The sequence below is a fragment of the Bos indicus genome, chromosome 3 (genome assembly GCF_029378745.1).
Source record: "Bos indicus isolate NIAB-ARS_2022 breed Sahiwal x Tharparkar chromosome 3, NIAB-ARS_B.indTharparkar_mat_pri_1.0, whole genome shotgun sequence".
NCBI classification, from domain to species: Eukaryota; Metazoa; Chordata; class Mammalia; order Artiodactyla; family Bovidae; genus Bos; species Bos indicus.
The window spans coordinates 19,556,637-19,575,905 of NC_091762.1; the positions used below are offsets into that span (position 1 = coordinate 19,556,637).

A 19,269-nucleotide genomic window follows, 5' to 3' on the forward strand; every position below is an offset into this window, starting at 1 on the left:
TGAGGAAGCTTTTGGGATGACTTCAGCCTCAGCCACTGCATGAGACTCCAAGTGAGAACTGTTTAGCTTAGTCTAATGACCTCCCAGAACTGTGAGGGATAATAATAAAACTGTTGTGCTAAGCCACCAAGTTTTGCAACCATTTGTTATTCTATAATAGATATTGGAACAATTTACATGTATATTGTATGTCTCTCCTCACTAAAGTTTCATGAATTCAAGGATTTTCTTTGTTATTGCATTCCCAGCACCTAGAACAGTGCCTGGCATATAGCAGGTACTCAATAAATATTTGCTGAATAAATGAATGGATGCATAGATGCATTTTCAGTAAGGTGCTCTAATGGTTACTGATCAGTGGGAGAGGGTACAATCTGCTGGGTTAGACCTCATTGGCATAGATCATAAGTTGGCACTTGAAAGCATGGCAAAATATTTTTCAGCAAGAATATTTCAGAGGCAAATGACATTATAATGAATTATAATAATTTTTGGAGGAAAACATAAAATAGGATTAGAGCTTCATGCAGAATCTCTTTTGACAATTCATTCCATAATCCCACCATGGGCCTTTCCAGATCGGGTCTGGAAAAGCTTCAGAAGCATTTTGAGAAGGCTCAGTGATTCTTACAATTCAAAGAATAAAATTCTTCCTATGAATGACTGGTTGAAATCACTCACATGTTTCTGGTGTGAAATGGGTGATGAAAATGGGTGGTGGTGCACACATGTGCATGGGTGCACAATCTGGGATGCTTCCTTCCACTGCCTATTTTCATAGTCTGGTGGTTTGGAGTGTGTACAAGACAAGGAATAAATATGGTTCTGCATCCTCCAGTCTTGCACCAAGTACTTTGATTTAGCATTTGGTTTGGAACAAATATTTGTGTATTGCTTAAAGAGCAATAATATCCTCAAATATCCAAGGGAAATACTAAAATCTTATCACCTCAGGAGGTCATAAAGGAAAAAATCTCTTAAGTTACTTGGGAAAGAGGTTAAGTTTTTGTTTGAGCTAGAATAACAGGAGGATAATCTTGAATGGACAAAACAATGTCTTTAGGCCAATCCATCTCAGCCTTGATTGGAGCAAAAAGCTATTGGGGAGTCTACAGTTTCTTTGAAGATCTACGACGAGTCTATTCATCTCAAAGTACTTTCCATACATGAATCACCTTGATAAGCAATCACGTGTGGCTTCCAGAATCTAGAAAGGTTTAGGGTAAAAATAGCTTTTAAAAGCTTTTCACTTAATGCTACTTGACTGAAATGTCTCTTGAGGTACAGTGAGTGCCATTTTGATGCCTTTGTTCCAATGACAGTCGTTGGTGCCATTGGGCCTCACCATCTGGCCTATAGAATGAGGTTATCCTCTTGATTAGGTATAAGCCTTGGGTGCAAAGTGTGGAGACTCTCAAAATTTTCCCAGGAAGTCCAGGGAAGTATTTCCTTTGGAAACCCCATCGTTCTCACCAAAATTTAGAGATTGCTTCTAAAGCTAATTATTTTTCATTTCATTTTTTAAATTATTTATTTATTTGCAGGCCCAGACAAACTTGACTAGAAAAGAAGCCCGGGCAAGAGTTAGGATGAGTCCATGACGTGCCACGCACTCCAACCAATTGAAAAACCACAAAAGGGGGAGGGCGGAAGTGACGAGCCGTATCCCTCCGCGGAGCGAGAGGGTCGGTGGGGGGAGTCGGCGTCTCTCTCCCCCGCGCCAGCTCCCGTACACGGAGCCGCATTCCTTGGCCCCCCCGCCCCCCTCCCTCGGGGCCCCCCCCCGCCCCCCTCGGGAAAAAAATCCACCCCAAATCACTCGAACCCGAGGGAGGTTTCCTTTCACCCTCGCGGAGACGAGATTTCAACGGTTGCCTCTTTTCCGTCTCCCCCCCAAGCCCCCGTCCCCTCCCCTGCTCCCACCCCCTTCTCCCGGCGCCGGGTGCAAGGTCCCTTTAAGGCGACGGCGCCTTCCTCGGGTCAGACTACCGGCGGCGACGACCACGGGAGGTGAGTGAGCGAGCGAGCCTTCCCTCTCCCCACCCCCTTCTCCCGGGGGTTCCGTTATCTTTTTGCTCGGCGAGACGTTCCGAGGCGAGACAATGAGAGGGGGATGGGGCGGGAACGCGAGAAGTGGGGGCGGGGGCCCGGTGGCGCGCGCCCCCGCCCCCCTCGAGTGGCGGCGCGGTCCGCGGTGGCAGCCGGCGTGGGGTGCGGCGCGCGGGCGCGTGTGTGAGTGCGTGCGCCCCGGGAGCCGCGGGAGTCGCGCGGCGGGCCGGGCCGGGGAGGCCCCTGTCTGCCTGCCGGCCGCCCCCGCCCCCCGGCGCCCGCCGCGGCGCGCGCGCGCACTCGCGCCCCACGGTCCCGCACACACCCGACGTCCACACGCACACCCGGCGCGAGGCGTCTCGGAGGAGTGGGCGGGCGCGGGCGCGGGCGCGGGCGGCGGCCCGCTGGGGAAGGGGCGGAGGCGCGGGCGGTGGCGAGACGGCGAGGCGCGGCGGGAGGGGCGGGCGAGGGGGCGAGGCCGCGCCGGGGAGGCCGGCGGGCCGACGTCCCCCGGGGGTGGGGGTGTTGCTCGGCCCTCCCCCGCCACCCCCGCCGGGGAACTAGTGGGGCGCTCTTTTTGAGCGCGGGGAGGAAAATGAGTGATTGCTTAGCCGCTCCCTTGTGTTATGTAATCCCGCCTATAGTACATCCGAAGCCTTAGTGCGCTGCAGTTAGTTTACAAAGTCTCCTCCCCTGGCTCTAAAATTTCTTCGGGATGGCGCCGTGATTTATAAAATGGGATGGGGCGGAAAAAGCTTATTTTCGTATGGTTATATCCTGCCGCGGTGGGCGCCATGTTTATCCCAGGGACTATTTTCTCTAGATTCTTAGCACCTTCTGAAAAGGAGGGATATTGTTGATCCATCTGCTTTTTCTGCTTTCGCAAGTTGTCCTGCTTTCTCTCCCGTCAGACGCGGGATTCCTTCAAACTGTTAATAATACTGAGCGTTTCTTTGCTTGTCTAGGACATTTTCAGCTCAGAAAAAGGTAGAGCTGGAAGGAGTCTTGTTAGACATTTAGTCCAAATTTCTTTTTCGAGATGGAAACTGAGATACAGGTGTTCTGTCTCGGAATAGCCGTCATTCTATTGCAGACTGTGGCCCAGCCCTCTGCACTCCTTTAGACACCTCCCACCTCCGCGCAAAACCCCACAGACGTGCAGTTTGACTTTCAAAGGAATTTTTCCATCTAGATGAAGGGAAACGGCGGGGGCGGAGGGCTGCTTCTTGGCAAACGGCGTTAAATTTTGAGATCCGTTGCTTTTGGCTCTGGGATTTGGATTCTGAGTTTGAACTACTTAGCACAGTCGGTCTCAACTTCAAGATGCATAAAAAGTACCTTGCAGGTCGCTAGAAGTGCTGTTTGCTGGATACCTCAGCTCCAAGCTTATTTGGATGGGATGCTGAGGGGGGTATATCGTCTCTACATTTTTAATCTGCAGTCCTTCAGCTGAGATAGATTAAGGTAACCACCATATTAAGAGTTATGGTTCTAGCATAAAGGTGCTCAAACTATCATCTTCGAACAATTAAGTGGCAATCTATGCTCTTGATTTCCTCCCCTTTCTATATTATGGTTGTAATGTACCAGCTATGCTGAAGTATCTAAAGCTAAAGGAACTGACAGAATAGAGTCTCTTGGGATGAACATGATTTTGTGTTCACCCCACCTTGAACCAGTGGTAAAATCTGGAAAAGCAGTTCCCAAAATGTGGCCTGCTAATTCCTGGGGTTCCCCTCAGGCCCTCTCAGGAGAGCTACGAGGTGGTAACTGTTTTCAAAATAATACTAAGACCCTGGTTAGCTTTTTCACTGGCTTTTGCACTGATGGTCCAAAGGTAACACTTGATAAAACTACTGTGGGAAACAACTACCATACTTACTTGAGAATGTCTTTGATGAAGCAATAAATTACATTTCAGCCCTTCGGTACACGTATTTTAACCTGTAAGAATCTGTGACCAAATGGGAGATGTACATAAACCACTGATGCTGCCTGCTTAGGTAAATCTTTGTCATAAGGAAAGGCACTTATGAGATTTAGCTGCGAGTTGCTTGTTTCCTGGACCAGCATTTTTACTTGGAAAGAACGACTGACAAACTACAGTTTTTCACACATGAGTTTTCTTGAAAGCAAATGAAGTGAGCTTGTCACTTCAGGGAAAACAATTGACAGTATTTGTTCTCAGCGATAAAAATTTGAGAGTGAAAATTAGAATTTTTAAAAATTTGATACCAGGTTTAACAACTTCTGGTACTTAAAAGACTTTCCTTGCAAGTCATTGTTAATGACTGGTTTTTTAAAATATATTTTATGGTGGAATGTGTCAAGATTTGGCAGACAGGCATAACTCAGTAAATCTGTATTTTCAAATGACTTTTGCATAACTCAAGTCACCGTGAGTAATCTTCAAAATTCAACATACACTGATGGAATTTAACATAACTTTCATCAGTAGGGTTTCAGATTCCAATATCCAACTATTGTTTAAGAGACTGTTATTTGTCTAGTTTTAGTACTGTCTCCATACACACAACTATCTGAAAAGGTTTTTAGAATGCTTTTCCCTTTTTCTGTCTCTGTGACAGCAGATCTTCATTATATACACAACCAAAACAACATAGAACAGCAGGCTGAAGGCAGAAGCAGCTTTGAGAGTCAAACTGCCTTCTATTAACCTAGACGTGAGAGATTTCCAAAAGTAAAACAACATCATTTCACTGTTTTGGGGAAAAATAGTCATTTTTAATTGAAAAAATGTTATATATTTTAATTATGTTATCATGTAATGGGTTTGTTGTTTTTTATTGTACTGATAAATATTTAAACTTTTTACGTTTTAATTTCTAAAGTAAATATCAAAAGATCTTTTCCACATTAATAAAAGCTCTTTAAGATCTTTAATAATTTTAAGAATGTGAAGGGGTTCTGAGACCAGAAAATGGGTCTGTCCTATCCTGTGCTCCTGAGATCATCCAAATCTGTCTCCCATTTAGAAACTTCTGGAGAATTCAGAAATGTTAGTTGGAGTTAATAGTGGAAGAGGCAGTGAATTGGGAGAGTTGCAGACCAAAAAAGCTTAGTAAATTTACCAGACCAGCTGTAACCTTGGGCAAGTTACTTAAACTCTCTAAACCTCATTTGACCTCATCTATAAAGTGTATTGCTGCTGCTGCTGCTAAGTCGCTTTAGTCGTGTCCGACTCTGTGCGACCCCATAGATGGCAGCCCACCAGGCTCCCCCGTCCCTGGGATTCTCCAGGCAAGAACACTGGAGTAGGTTGCCATTTCCTTCTGCAGTGCGTGAAAGTGAAAAGTGAAAGTGAAGTCGCTCAGTCGGGTCAGACTCCTAGCCACCCCACGGATTGCAGCCTACCAGGCTCCTCCATCCATGGGGTTTGCCAGGCAAGAGTACTGGAGTGCAATCCCAGGGACGGGGGAGCCTGGTGGGCTGCCGTCTATGGGGTCACACAGAGTCAGACACGACTGAAGCAACTTAGCAGCAGCAGCATAAAGTATATTACTTAGGACATAGTTAGGAGAATTCGTTGTGGTAATGAATGTAAAGTGCATAATAATGCCTGGTATTATATGACAGTAAAATAAAATATATTCCAAATGGTGTTTCGTCTTTTTTCTCCATATATGTCTTTTTGTTGTAAGTGGAGATCTCTGATTTAAATTGCAAATCCTAGAACTGGTGGTGTCTTTGTCATAGTATCAGTATGATAAGACTTTGATAGATTCTTTGGCAGTGTGGTTTGTGATAATAAACCATATCCACAAAAACATTTTTACATGTAACTCGTGAGGAGAGGAGAGGAAAATAACATTTTGCTAGCTTTGGCAGAGTTAAATTGAGTAGAAATGGAATTTAGACAACAGACATGTCAATGAAGAATTTTTCTTGGGAGAGAAACTGAATATTGAACCCTTTAAAAATAGGAAACTTAACTGCTCACTTCAGTTGTTCAGTAGAGAGCTTATAATGAATATATATGGATTCTTCTTGATAGGAAGTTTGCTGCCAGATAAGTGGGAAGTATTTTATGTTTAGGAATATTAGATTATTAAAGAGTATTTAAGAACTCATTGTGAAAGTTACATGTGAGGTTCCACAATAGTTCCTGTGAGGGATGGACTGGGTAGATAAAAGCTGCTTGCTACAAGTTCAACAATAATTTGTTTCGTAGCCATACTAAGTATTCAGGCCTATAGATTTTCTGGAATTAATCCCTTTTAAAGGAAAAAATTGAGGTAACTTGACGTTTTTTGTTTTCAGCCACTAAGTTATGTCCGTATTCTTTGCAACCCCATAGTGATGGCACCCCACTCCAGTACTCTTGCCTGGAAAATCCCATGGACGGAGGAGCCTGGTGGGCTGCAGTCCATGGGTTCACTAGGAGTCAGACATGACTGAGTGACTTCACTTTCACTTTCATGCATTGGAGAAGGAAGTGGCAGCCCACTCCAGTGTTCTTGCCTGGAGAATCCCAGGGACTGGGGAGCCTGGTGGGCTGCCATCTATGGGGTCGCACAGAGTCGGACATGACTGAAGCGACTTAGCAGCAGCAGCAGACTGCAGCACGCCAGATTCCCCTGTTCTTCACTGTTTTGTAGAGTTAGCTCAAATTCATGTCCATTAAGTCAATGATGCTATCTAACCACCTCATCCTGTGCTGCCCCCCCTTCTCCTTTTGCCTTCAACTTGAATACAAATGCAAATTGTTTTGAGGATTATGTTTATTTCTCACCCAGGAGCAAGAGAGAGTAGTATTCTAAATTTTTTGTTTTTAAAACATTTTTTTCTGTTCCACATATTCTTTTTATCTTGATTTATGGGTGGGTATGCACTATCAGTGAATTGAAAATGTTAGGTACTGAATTTTTCATTCCTGGAACTTATTTTAGTGCTATAAAAGAATCAGACATAGGAATCCAGAGCTTCAAAAGCCAAATCTGTCTGGAGAGTTTTGGTAGAAAACAGATGTTTTCTTAATCTTACATGAGATGAAGATAGGTAAACCTTTCTGCCCATTAAATACCTCAGAAGTACACTGACAGTTGTAACTGAGGGATTCTTTTTGCTGCTTGTAAATAAGATTGCATAGTCTCTTTGTATCTTGCTTTTCAGTTATATAGGTTTTTACTCATTAGCTGATTTTATAGGACCATATTTGCCAGCATTTAAGGTAACAGTGCAGTCCTCCCTCGAAAGGTATGTATCTGGTACACCCGTATTATGGTGGAAAGATGAATGTCAAAGACTTAAAATCACTAGTAGTCCTGTGTAAGTTGTAGTGTTGAGTAAAATGTACTGAGTACAGGGAAGTCATGTTACCAGTGAGATAACTACCACAGAACAGAGAAACCACGTAGTTACCAAGATGTCACATGATCAAGATGTCTTGATGAATGGAAGATGGCAGTGTTCTCTCATCTTGCAGTACCTCCTTGGTAATCTGTGTACCCCAACTTGGTTTTATTTTTTCTAGTATTATTTAATTATTGTGCAATATATTAAGAAATATGTATATATAATCTATGTGAAAATTACTCCTAGAAATGAAAACAAGTTAACAGAAAATTCAACCCACAAGGCTACCAGTTTAATTAATAGCAAAAAGGAAATGGCAGAATATAGAGGTATACAATGTCACAACCAAAAGATGATTAGGTAGTTTTCCCCCTGTTTTTTTCTTTTTCTTTTTTTTAAATTGCAGCTTTATTGAGGTGTAACTGACATAAAATTGTAGGATATTAAAGTGTACATCATGGTAATTTCATACATAAATATTGTGAAACTATTCCCCCATTCAGTTAACACACCCATCACCTCACATATTTAGGTTGTGTATGTGTGAACATTTAGGTTCTATTCTCTTAGTGGATCTCAGTTATACAGTGTTACCAACTGTGCCACCATATTTTGCATTAGATTCTCAGACCTTATTCAAGAAAATGTCATGCATGTAAAAAAAGGTGAAAGAATACAAGGAGAATCTACAATGAATCCACCACCTAGACTCAATGATTTTTAACACGCTGGCATATTTGATGTCTATAAGAAAACACCAAAATATATATTTGCTGAACCACCTGAAAGTCATGATACTAACATTGAACATTTCATGCATTTGCTAAGAATAAATATATTCTCCTCCATAACTAATACTGTTATCCTTTCTAAGAAAAGTAAAATTCTCAAATATAATCTTATATGTAGTCTATTTTTAAATGTTCCAGTTGTCCCCAATATGTCATTTATACCTTTTTTATGAACCAGAATCCGGTGAAGTTTCACGTGTTGCATTTTGTTATATCTCTTTAGTTTCTTTCAGTCTGGTTTAGTCTCTGTGTGTGTGCATGTGTGTAATTGTGTGTGTGCTTGACAGTTTTAGTGTGTTGGCAGTTTTATAAAGTATTCTGTATTCTGCATTTGTCTGATTATTTTGTTTTAAAATGTCCCACTTTCTGGATTTATCTCATTATTTCCCTGTGGTACTACTTATTCTATTGCTATACTTCCTAAAAATTGAAGTTCAATTTAAGTGCTAGATTTGATTCAGGTTACATATTATTGTCAATAGCTTTTGTTTTGTTTTTTTTTGTTCTAACAAAAGAACAGCTGATGACAGGTAAAGTTTGGATTATCAGCTCACATTTTTCTATTTAAACTTACTATTGTCATAACCTTTTGCTTTGAGATATAGAGCTACTTCTGTAATTGAAGTTCAAGCACAATAAGATTTTGAGAAAGACCATAGTAGTAAGTTTGCATCATGTCATTTTGGTTTGCCACCCTCTGAGAAAATGATCTGAAAGTTGAAGAGGCAAGAAGAATTGATATATTTAGCAAAAGCAACCCATAGAGGAATAGAATAAATAGTAAAGAGGTCAAAACCAGAAATTTTCAAAATGGAGATTTGGGGACTTTGGGAAATTATTTTCACAAGGATTATTTACCACAGTTAATTCTGATAATGGGGATTACTGATAGTAACCATAAATTTAGAGAACTAACATCATAGTGCTGTGCTAAAGTTTTCTAAGGAGAAATTATATACTTAGGCGGGAACAAGCTCTTTGATGGGCAGATCATTGTAGGGTGAAACAAAACTAGATCTATATGAGCTTTATAAAAATGTTTTTATTGTGTAAGGTGTAACCATTTGAACAATTCATGGGAATCTTGTGCTCATCTTTTCTGTTGCAGAGAGGATAAGTTATTTTAAAAAGAAATGAGAAAATTAACATAAAGTAAATCAACTATGGGCTGTGGCTCAGCTAGTAAAGAATCTGCTGGGATTCTTTGAAGAAGAATTGCTGGGAAAGATTGAAGGTGGGAGGAGAAGGGGACAACAGAGGATGAAATGGGTGGATGGCATCACTGACTCAGTGGACATGAGTTCAAGTAAGCTCTGGGAGTTGGTGATGGACAGGGAAGCCTGGCGTGCTGAAGTCCACGGAATCTCAAAGAGTTGGACACGACCAAGCGACTGAACTGAATACAACTGTACTTCAGTTTAAAAGAAAAATGAGCGTTCTTTATGCATAGAATGTGAGATGATTTTTTTTTAATTTCTGCTTCAGAACATGGATTGAGTTTGCTCAGGGCTTCTCAGTCTTGGCAGTGTTAACATTTTGGTCCTGGTAAGTCCCTGGCTATCTTGTGCATTGTAGGATGTGCAGTAGCACCCCTGGCCACTTGTCTCCAGATAGATGCCAGCAGCACCCTTCCCCAGCCCCACCCCTAGTGAGTACCAAAAGTGTCTCCAGACATTGCCAAATGTCTTCTGGGGGCAGATTATCCCTGTTTGAATGTTACTGAGTTGGATAAAAGCCACTGGCATATGTAGATTCCTTAATGATCTAGATTTCTTTTTATATAATCTATGTGCAGCTGTTGAACATAGTTACCTTCTGTAGATATGCTGCACAGTTTGGATTGTTTTTACTATATGTTGAAGAACACTGGAATATGATGACATTTTTTTAGCTCTATTGGAAATTTTATTGAAAGTAGAAAGCAGCTCTTCATTTGTAAGTCAAGTATAGGTCTTTACTTTATTTCATCCCCCTCCCACCTCCCAATTTGCTTGAAAAAGAACCTTATTAGCTATGTGTTGTGGATAAAGTTTGTGTTAGGAGTACTTAAAAGTTTTGTTTAAAATTCTCTGGAGTGATCTGTTTATATCTTGGCATTCACGAAAAGACAGTCTTTTAAATAGTTACTGAGAGCTATATTCATTATTTCAGTACCTGTAAGGGAAAAGAATCTGAAAAAGAACATCTGTAGGTATACCTGAATCACTTTGCTGTACACCTGAAACTGACACATCGTAAATCAGTTTTTTTCAGTTTAACAAGAAAGACATGGTTCCTGCCCACTCAGATATTTCTGGTAGTTAAGGGAAGAATGTTAAATTGAATTATCTTATGTTAGTTAAATATGAATGTTCCTATTGTTCCAGCGTATCAGCTAAGAGCCCGAAACTTCAAGGGTCAAAGGAGCTAAGCAACTTGACATTATAAAGTAAGTTGCAGAGACTTCCCTGGTGGTCCATCAGTGAGGAATCTGTGCTCCTAATTCAGGGTTCAATCTCTAGACCCGGAGCTAAGATCCCATATGCCCTGTAGCATGACTATAAATTAAATAAATAACAAGGCTGTCTCTGCAGGACTTGTAAAGTGGGAAAGTCAGAAGCTACTTATCCCAGTGTTTGGAAAAGTGGCCAGACATACACTTACCATATGACCCAGAAATTCCTCTCAGGTTACTTATCCAAAAGAATGAAAATGTATGCACATACAGAGACTTGTGCCCAAATGTTCATAGCAGATTTATTCATAATAACCTGAAAAATTGAAAACGACTATCTGCCAACATGTGGATGGATAAACAAATGATGACTTCTCCATAAATGAAGCACTACTCAGTGATAAAAAATAAACTGCTTAAAAATTCCACAAAACCTAAATGATTGTGTTAAGGTAATGAAGGCAGACTCAAAAAAAAAAAGTTACTTGCTAAAGGACTTGATTAAAATCTGTATGTTGTGTCCTCTTTGATTCTTCTTAAAAAATTTTTTTTAACTAGATGTGAATTCTACCAGTAAGGAAAATGATGTCGGCATCTTGTGAAGGGGAAGGGAAAGGTTTGGAAAAGAGTGAAAGTACTGAGAATTAATAAATATAAGTTTAAAAGATTGAAACATCTCAGGAATCTCAGGAGAAGATAGAATTTTAAGGTTCTAAGACAAGGATTATTTGTAGATGTGAAAATTTTTTTTTCCCCCAAATGACACAGAAGCAAATAGAAGGTAGCTGACTAAGAGTTGGGGATTAATGTGGAAATAATTTCATGTTTACAATGAGCAGAGAAACCCCTAGCATCTAGACTGTGATCCTGGAGTATCATTCTGTAACAGAAGGAATCAGGGTTCCTTGGGAAATGGATGATTCTTGATATGGGGCAGGAATGCAGGAGATGAGCCTGGAACTTTTTATTTATCCCAGAGCCAGAATTTTACCAAACACTACTAAGCACGGTGTCACAAGAACTCAGGAGCCGACGGAGAAGTTCCAGTGAGCAAAATGGGACACTTTGAATATCAATAAGGTTAACTGCTGTGGATCAAAGCATATCAAATGATTATACTGTGATATAACGATAGTTTAAGAACAAGCTTATTGGTCACTTTGAAGAAATGCTAGTGAAACAGATTATTATTTTGAAAACTGGTAAATAAAGAGAAGCAAAGTGGAGAGAATCAAGACTTCTATTTGAACTGCACCACTGGGTGACCAGATGGTAGATATGTTTTTGTTTTTTTAAATCAGAGTGTTTCAGTTAACAAATGAAAAGGAAATTATAGATTTAGACTGACTATATCTAGGCATTGAGCCTGGATGGGAGGGTTCCTGATGGAACAAAACCCTGCCCTTAAGAGTAGTCTTGTTGGGGGAGAGGGGAATGTTAAACCTGTATCTAATCATGCCTGTAGATCCAGCTTATCAAGATCTAGAAATTAAGAGACCTAAGAAATCTATCAAATAATCATAATATGTAGACCTTATTTGACTCCAAATCAAAGCAAACTTTAAGAAATATGATGTTTAATGAAGACATGGAAGCAACCTAAATGTCTTATCAACAGAGAAGTAAATAAGATGTGACACATGTATACAATGGAATACTACTCAACCATAAAAAGGAATGAAATAATGCCATTTGCTGCAACATGCATAGACCTGAAGGTTATAATACTGAGTGAAGTCAGACAGAGAAAGACAAATTTTTGAATTTCTTTGGTGGTACAGTGGGTAAGAATCTACCTGCCAATGCAGAGGACACCGGTTTGATCCCTGGTTTGAGAAGATTCCATGTGTCACAGAAAAACTAAGCCTGTGCCCCACAATTACTGAGCCATTGGGTTCCATGAGCCTGTCTTCCGCAACAAGAGAAGCCGCCACAATGAGAAGCCTGCGCACCTAAACCAGAGAGTAGCCCCTCCTCTCCACAGCTAGCAAAGTGAGCACGCAGCAATGAAGGTGCAGAGCAACCAAATAAAGAAAGAGAAAAAAGCAAATGTATGGTTACCAAAGGGGAAAGGTGGAGGGAGGGATAAATTAGGAGATAAATTGGGGTTAACATATACACATTACTGTGTATAAAATCGATAATCAACAAGGACCTGCTGTTTAGCACAGCAAACTGTACTCAGTATTCTGTAATAACCAATATGGGAAAAGAACCTGAAAAAGAATGGATATAAGAACGTGTGTAACTGAATCCTTTTGCTGTACACTGGAAACTAATACAATATTGTAAATCATACTCCAATAACAGTATTTGAGAGGCTTCCCCAGTGGTCAAGAATCTGCCTGCCAGTTCAGGGGTGTTCGATCCCTGATCCAGGATGATCCCACATGCCAAAGAGCAACTAAACCCATGTAACGCAACTGCTGAGCCCACGCACCGTGGGGCTGTGCTTGTGGACGAGAGAAGCCATCGCAGTGAGAAGCACACACTGCAGCCAAGAGTAGCCCCTGCTCAGCTCAGCTAGAGAAGCCCACGTGCAGGAGTGAAGGCCCGGTGTGGCCAAAAATAAATAAATCTTTAAAAAAAAAAAATTACAGTATTTGAGAGGATTTGAGATTTCAGTGTTGCCTGTACATTTGATATTGAGACTACAAATCTTTCAGGCATGTTAATGGTACTATGACTTGTTTATTTGATTAATTTTTAACTTAGCTGAGGGGCTTGCGGGATCTTAGTTCCCCAGCCAAGGATCAAATCCTGCCCTGGTAGTGAAAGCGCCAGATCCTAATCACTGGACTGCCAAGGAATTCTCTGTGATTTTTTTTTTTTTTAAATACATGATCTTTCAAGTCCTTACCTTTTAGAGATACATAATATATTTCAGGTGGCGCAGTGGTAGAGAATCCATGTGCCAGTGCTGGAGACACAGGCTCAATCCTTGGGTCAAGAAGATTCCCTTGAGTAGGAAATGGCAACCCATTCCAGTATTCTTGCCTGGAAAATTCCATGGACAAAGCACGGCTACAGTCAAAAAGAGTTAGACATGACAGAGCATACAACACACAAAATATTTAGGAATGGGATATTAGGAATTAGTTTCAAAATAATATGAAGGAAAGAGGGCATGCATGAAATAAGGTTGGTTGATACTTTAAAAAATTATTTTGGGGCTGTGCTGGGTATTCTTTGCTGTGCACAGGTTTTCTGTAGTTGCAGCGAGCAGGGGCTACTCCCTAGTTGCAGTGTGCAGACTTCTCGTTGTGGTAGCTTGTTTTGTTGTGGAGTGTGGGAGCAGCTAGTTATGGCTCATGGGCTTAGTTGCTTCGGGGCATGCAGGATCTTCCTGGACCAGGAATTGAACCAGTGTCCCAGCATAGCAAGGTGGATTCTTAACCACTGGACCACCAGGAAAGCCTGGTTGATAATGTTTAAACCTGGGTTATGGATATATGTCTACTTGTGTATGTGTGTGTGTGTGTGTGTGTGTGTGTGTGTGTGTTTGCCCCAATCAAGGATCCAGCCTGGGCCCCCTATAGTTGAAGCAGAGTCCTCACCCAGTGGACTGCCAGTGAGTTCCCTACTCTTGTATATAATTAAAGTTTATATCTTATTTGAAGAACAGCAGAAAAGGAATCCCTAGAGTAGTGATTCAGAGATTCATAGTTGAAATATGATGGGGTTTGCCCCTTTACTTGGCTACAGTGTGATCCTCAAATTTACTGCCTGTCCAGGTTTTCCTTTTGATGGAGCATGGTGTTCCCTACATGCTGGCCTTTAATTTCCTAAATTCACATTTTTACCTGGCACTTCTTCAGGAGAAATGAAAATGTTTCAACTTGAACATAACTCTGTTTTTTAGTGTGAAATAATGCCAAGCCTATGAGTACATTTATCCTTTATAGCAAAATAATAGGGAAAATTTATAATTTTTTTTTTTCCTTGTGAGAAATTAAGTTGAAGGTTTAGTGTGGAGAGAAGTTAAACACAAGTAGACTGATCGTTTGGAAAGATTTATACATTTTAATACTACATATGTAGTAATTCTTGTCTTTGTTCAAAAATAGTTGAAAGGTAACTTTGTATACCATAGATCACTTGACTGTGTTCTCATGGATCAGAGAATCATCGTGTTTCTTGAGCATCTTGGTGGAGATATTAAATATAGCACTTCATTGTATTAATGAAAATTCCTTTTTGATAGCTGGAAAACTACAGAAGGGTACTAAATTTGCATTTTTCATTTTTAAAATTTACAAGGAATTTAATTCAGGTTGATATCTATTTTGGCATGGCCCATCTTTTCAGCAGAGTTAATTTTTTGACCCTGAGCTATAGATGGTGAAATGAAAGGAATGATCCCATTCTCAGATACAGAGTCTAGATCAGAATTGAGAACTGTTTGAAAAACTTGATTTCAGTGTCTTTCTGAGATGTTTTGGGTGTAAGTCATAAAATATGTTCAGTCAGCAGATTTATTATTTTTCTGAGTTGATACACCTTGTTGGTTAACTCCATCTTTCACATTGTAAAAATCTTGAAAAATATATTCTGAGTTGAACTTTTAATCTTGAACCCTTTAATTTACATTGGTTGTCTTGGCAGAGCATATACCCTGGGGAGTTATTTTTTCTCACTTGGTAAAAAGTAATTAGGATATAAATGTCCTCTTCCCATCTTTCCACAGCTGCCTTTTCCACTCTTTGTTTCTTAGAATACCTTCTTCATGGTGGAAATAACATAATTGGACTGTGAGGTGGAGGAAACTTTCGTTGTTTTTATTAATCTTCATTGTTTGACAAAACCTGAACTCAGTCTCTTAAGATGCTATAAGTAGTTGAGGTAAAAGACTAGCCTTTGAATATAGTATTAAAATGTCCATATTCATGACACTGAAAAGCCACAATTTGCATTCAGATAGTTCTACTTATTCCCATAGAAAGTTTTCTACCGATTCCTCAGCATAAGTATGAAGATTTTGCTTGCAGCTGGTCAGAGCTGAAAGAAAGTCCTTAAAAAACATTTATCTACAGTTTATATTCATTCTGATGGATGCTTTATAGTATGCATGAATTATCTCTTGGCTTTGGACTCTTAAGTTATACAGCAAAGAACAGTAGTGTAAAACTAAGTAGTTAGAAAAAAGTTGTTTAGAATATTATCTCTTTCAGTGGAACTAGACTGGAAAATACAAAATTGTGTTGTGTAGTCTTAACTCAAAGAACTCCTTTGATACGGATTTGGCTTCTTTTTAATTCAGTTTCTGGCTAGCATTGTCTTTTGTATATGTAAATTAAATGAAAAACTAAGAAAATTTACTGGAGAAGGAAATGGCAACCCCTTCCAGCATTCTTGTCTGGGAAATCCCACAGATAGAGGAGCCTGGTGGGCTGCAGTCCATGGAATCTCAAAAGAGTCAAGACGCGACTTAGCAACTAAATGACAAGGAAGTTAAAGTTGATACCTTAGAGCTTTTTCTTACCTTACTCATAGCATCTCTCCTTTATGGTTTTGATTTGAGAAAACAAATAATTAGAATATTAGAGACCACTTAGAATCAGGTAAAGCACTTTACCTGTTAAAATGGGCCCTTGACTAGCTATGGAATATTTTAAATTTTCAAGTAGACAACGCCATCTGTTGGGCATCTTGCAAACTATCAAATTGTATGGCCCTATAACACAATGGTTAAATTGGTTGTTTTGTTTGTTTTGCCTTAGGGTGTGGTGGAAAAAATTCTGAGATTCGGAGGCACTGAGAGCTCTTGCAGTCAAAGCTTTGTTTGAACATTGGGCAGTGGTGCTACTCCCATTCCAAAGCAAAGAAACTAACCTTTATTCAACTCATATTGGAGGGCATCATCATAATAATAGCTGTTAATTTGCATTGCAAATAGGTAGGCTTTATTTTTAAAAGAAGAATGTGGTTCAAGCAGTGTTTTCAAATTAAAGGCTGACTCCCAAAATCTTGGTGGAGTTCAAGGTTGGAATTCCCAGGTGGTGCCCAATTCATGGGGTCGCAAAAGGTCAAGTACTGAGCACACACACGTGCACAGAGGTTGAAATTAGAGTATGGCTCTTGAGTACAAAAAGGCTCAGTAATCAAAATAAATAGTATTTTATATATCATTTTTATGCTATTATTTTTATTTTATTTACATTTAAATTTCACCACAGAACTTAAGTATATCCTGGGCCTTTGTTCAGACTTTTGAAATAAAGGTAAATGGGCAGACAACTTTAAGGATGCAGTGTGTTTAAAATTGTACAATATATTAAACAATTAGAGAAAAATCTAGGGAATGGTATAATTATATACCTTTATAGATTTGATATATTTGTATTTTATAAATACCTTTAAATATATTTATAGATATTAGATAGATACAGACGCCCCTGGTGGCTCAGTGGTAAAGAATCTGCCTGCTAAATGCAAGAGACTGGGATTCGATCCCTGGGTCAGGAAGATCCCCTGGAGAAGGAAATGGCAACCCACTCCAGTATTCTTGCCTTGGAAATCCCATGGACAGAGGAGCCTGGTGGGCTACAGTCCATGGGGTCGCAAAATTGGACACAGCTTAGTGATTAAACAACCACCACATGGATTTGGTAGCACAAATTCAGGGATCAGCCACGTACTTGGAGGAAGTTCTATTCAGGACTGAGCAGAGAGGTCCTTGGTTGCTGACAGAACCTCCCCTTGACTTCAGACATGTGACAAGCCAAGGAGTCTGTCAGTACGCAAACAGCACTGAATTCAGAGCAGTAGCAACAGGATGATACTAAGGAACTGGCTCTTGCCAGTTAGGATTGTGGGGGCCAGTCTGAAGCAAGCAGAGTTGGCTGGAGGCTGGAAATGTTGTACCTCAAGTCCAGGATTAGTAGAACAGCAGTCTAGACACAGAATGGTTAGTGCTTTCTTCAAAAGTTCTTGGTTTTCCAAACAAGTTCCTAGGATGCTTTCCTCAAATGGCAAATGTATCATTTTTAAAAACTCAATATTCGTGCAAAAAAATTCATAATGAGCCAAGTAGTAATTGTAAATAAAAAAGGTCTGACTCTCCACTTACAAAGTTCACCTTACCCTAATCCCAGCCCTGAGTATTATAGCTTAAATTTTTTCACCTGTAATTATTAAATAATTTGCTGTGGAGTCTTCCACACTAATTTTTTTTAGGAATAAAAGGTATAATTCTGGAACCTTGGAACTGGAGGAGGTTAGGGGAAATGGTAGAGGAAGCACAATGGTGTAGGTTACCAATAGCTTCAGAGTCTGATTCTATATTTTGTATAAAACTATTTCTCCCATTGTGAGGTCAGTATCTTAATTTAATCTTTTTTTCTTGTAGCATGGCGGACACCGACCTGTTTATGGAATGTGAGGAGGAGGAGTTGGAGCCATGGCAGAAAATCAGTGATGTCATTGAGGATTCTGTAGTTGAGGACTATAATTCAGTGGATAAAACTACTACAGGTAACAAAAACTCTTTGATCTTAGATTGTTGTTATATTGACTGGATTGAATGGCATTTTTGTTAAGAAAGTATGGGGTGCAAGACTTTTAAGAATTCAGGGTTGCTTTTCTGTGGCACTGGTACTACCTTTTCCTATTCTCTGGTCTGTAAGTGCTTTGGTTTTCCTTATACACAAAGCTAGAAACACTATATTTAATAAATTAAAAACATTGAGAGTTGAGTACACCAATATTTATCAAACACATAAGCAGTTCTCTTACCAAATGATGTGTGAACAAGCGGTGTGTGTTAGTGTTCATTTATATACCCAGTGAAAAACAGGTTCCCGTAGTCTTGAGGGCTTTTTTGTTTGTTTTATTTGAACTTGGTTTCCTTTGTGAGCTGAGCAGAATTTGCTTCGTGTCTGCCTTCAGGGACAGTTTACAAACTTAGGCTTGTAGTTTCTCTTTCAAAAAGGTGCGGTTGCAGGGTCAAATTCTAGATTGCCCTAAATTCATAAAGTGGGTGGTAGTTCTTTTTCCCCTGCATTGTATCTGTTGCTCTTTTTTTTTTATTTTTTTTTTAATCTTTCTTGCCTTGAGAACTGAAGATGGCATTGGTTTGAAACAGGACAGTTCGTGGTCTTGTGGACAGCTTACTCTTGCATGGTTATGAATACCAGTAGTGGTGATAATAAGTCTTTTGAGTTCTAGAGGTTTGCTTGTGCTCTATAAGCAAAATAGTGAAATCTGGTTCGGTGAGCTTGTAATTTAACTTAATTCACCAGGAAATCGGAGACAAAAAAGAAGGCATTGTGTCTAATTTGTGGTGTGAGGGACACACAGGAGGAGAAATCAGATAACCAGTCAGATTTACAAATAAAGCAGGAAACTTTATGGTTATAGAGACCTGCAATAAGATGAAAGATTAGAAGAGTGTCCTTCAGTGTCATCTGTCCCTGTCTCCAAGTGACTGTGCCTCCCCTTCCCCGCAGTTTCTGTGAGCCAGCAGCCTGTCTCGGCTCCAGTGCCCATCGCTGCCCATGCTTCTGTCGCTGGGCATCTCTCTACATCCACCACCGTTAGTAGCAGCGGGGCACAGAACAGCGACAGTACAAAGAAGACTCTTGTCACACTCATTGCCAACAACAATGGTAAGTGGGATTACTGGGAAATTCTTCCTGGGCTAGAGGGTTGAGAGACTAAAAGAGGTCTTAAGATTAGCCG

General features: G+C 40.2%; 1 protein-coding gene across 8 annotated transcripts in view; it reads left to right on the forward strand.

Annotated features, from left to right (window-relative positions):
• The first annotated feature begins 1,813 nt into the window (after positions 1-1,813).
• Positions 1,814-19,269, forward strand: part of POGZ (pogo transposable element derived with ZNF domain) — a 46,418-nt gene continuing 28,962 nt past the window's right edge. Inside the window, exons 1-3 of one of the 8 annotated variants that reach the window (XM_070785687.1) lie at positions 1,814-2,010; positions 17,939-18,063; positions 19,038-19,196. In XM_070785687.1, coding sequence (XP_070641788.1) covers positions 17,940-18,063; positions 19,038-19,196 — 283 coding nt within the window. In that variant the 5' untranslated portion in view covers positions 1,814-2,010; position 17,939. Of the gene's footprint in view, positions 2,011-2,607; positions 3,514-5,517; positions 16,487-17,938; positions 18,064-19,037; positions 19,197-19,269 lie in introns of those variants that run through there. The other 7 variants (XM_070785690.1, XM_070785686.1, XM_019955551.2 and 4 more) reach the window with 7 other exon arrangements.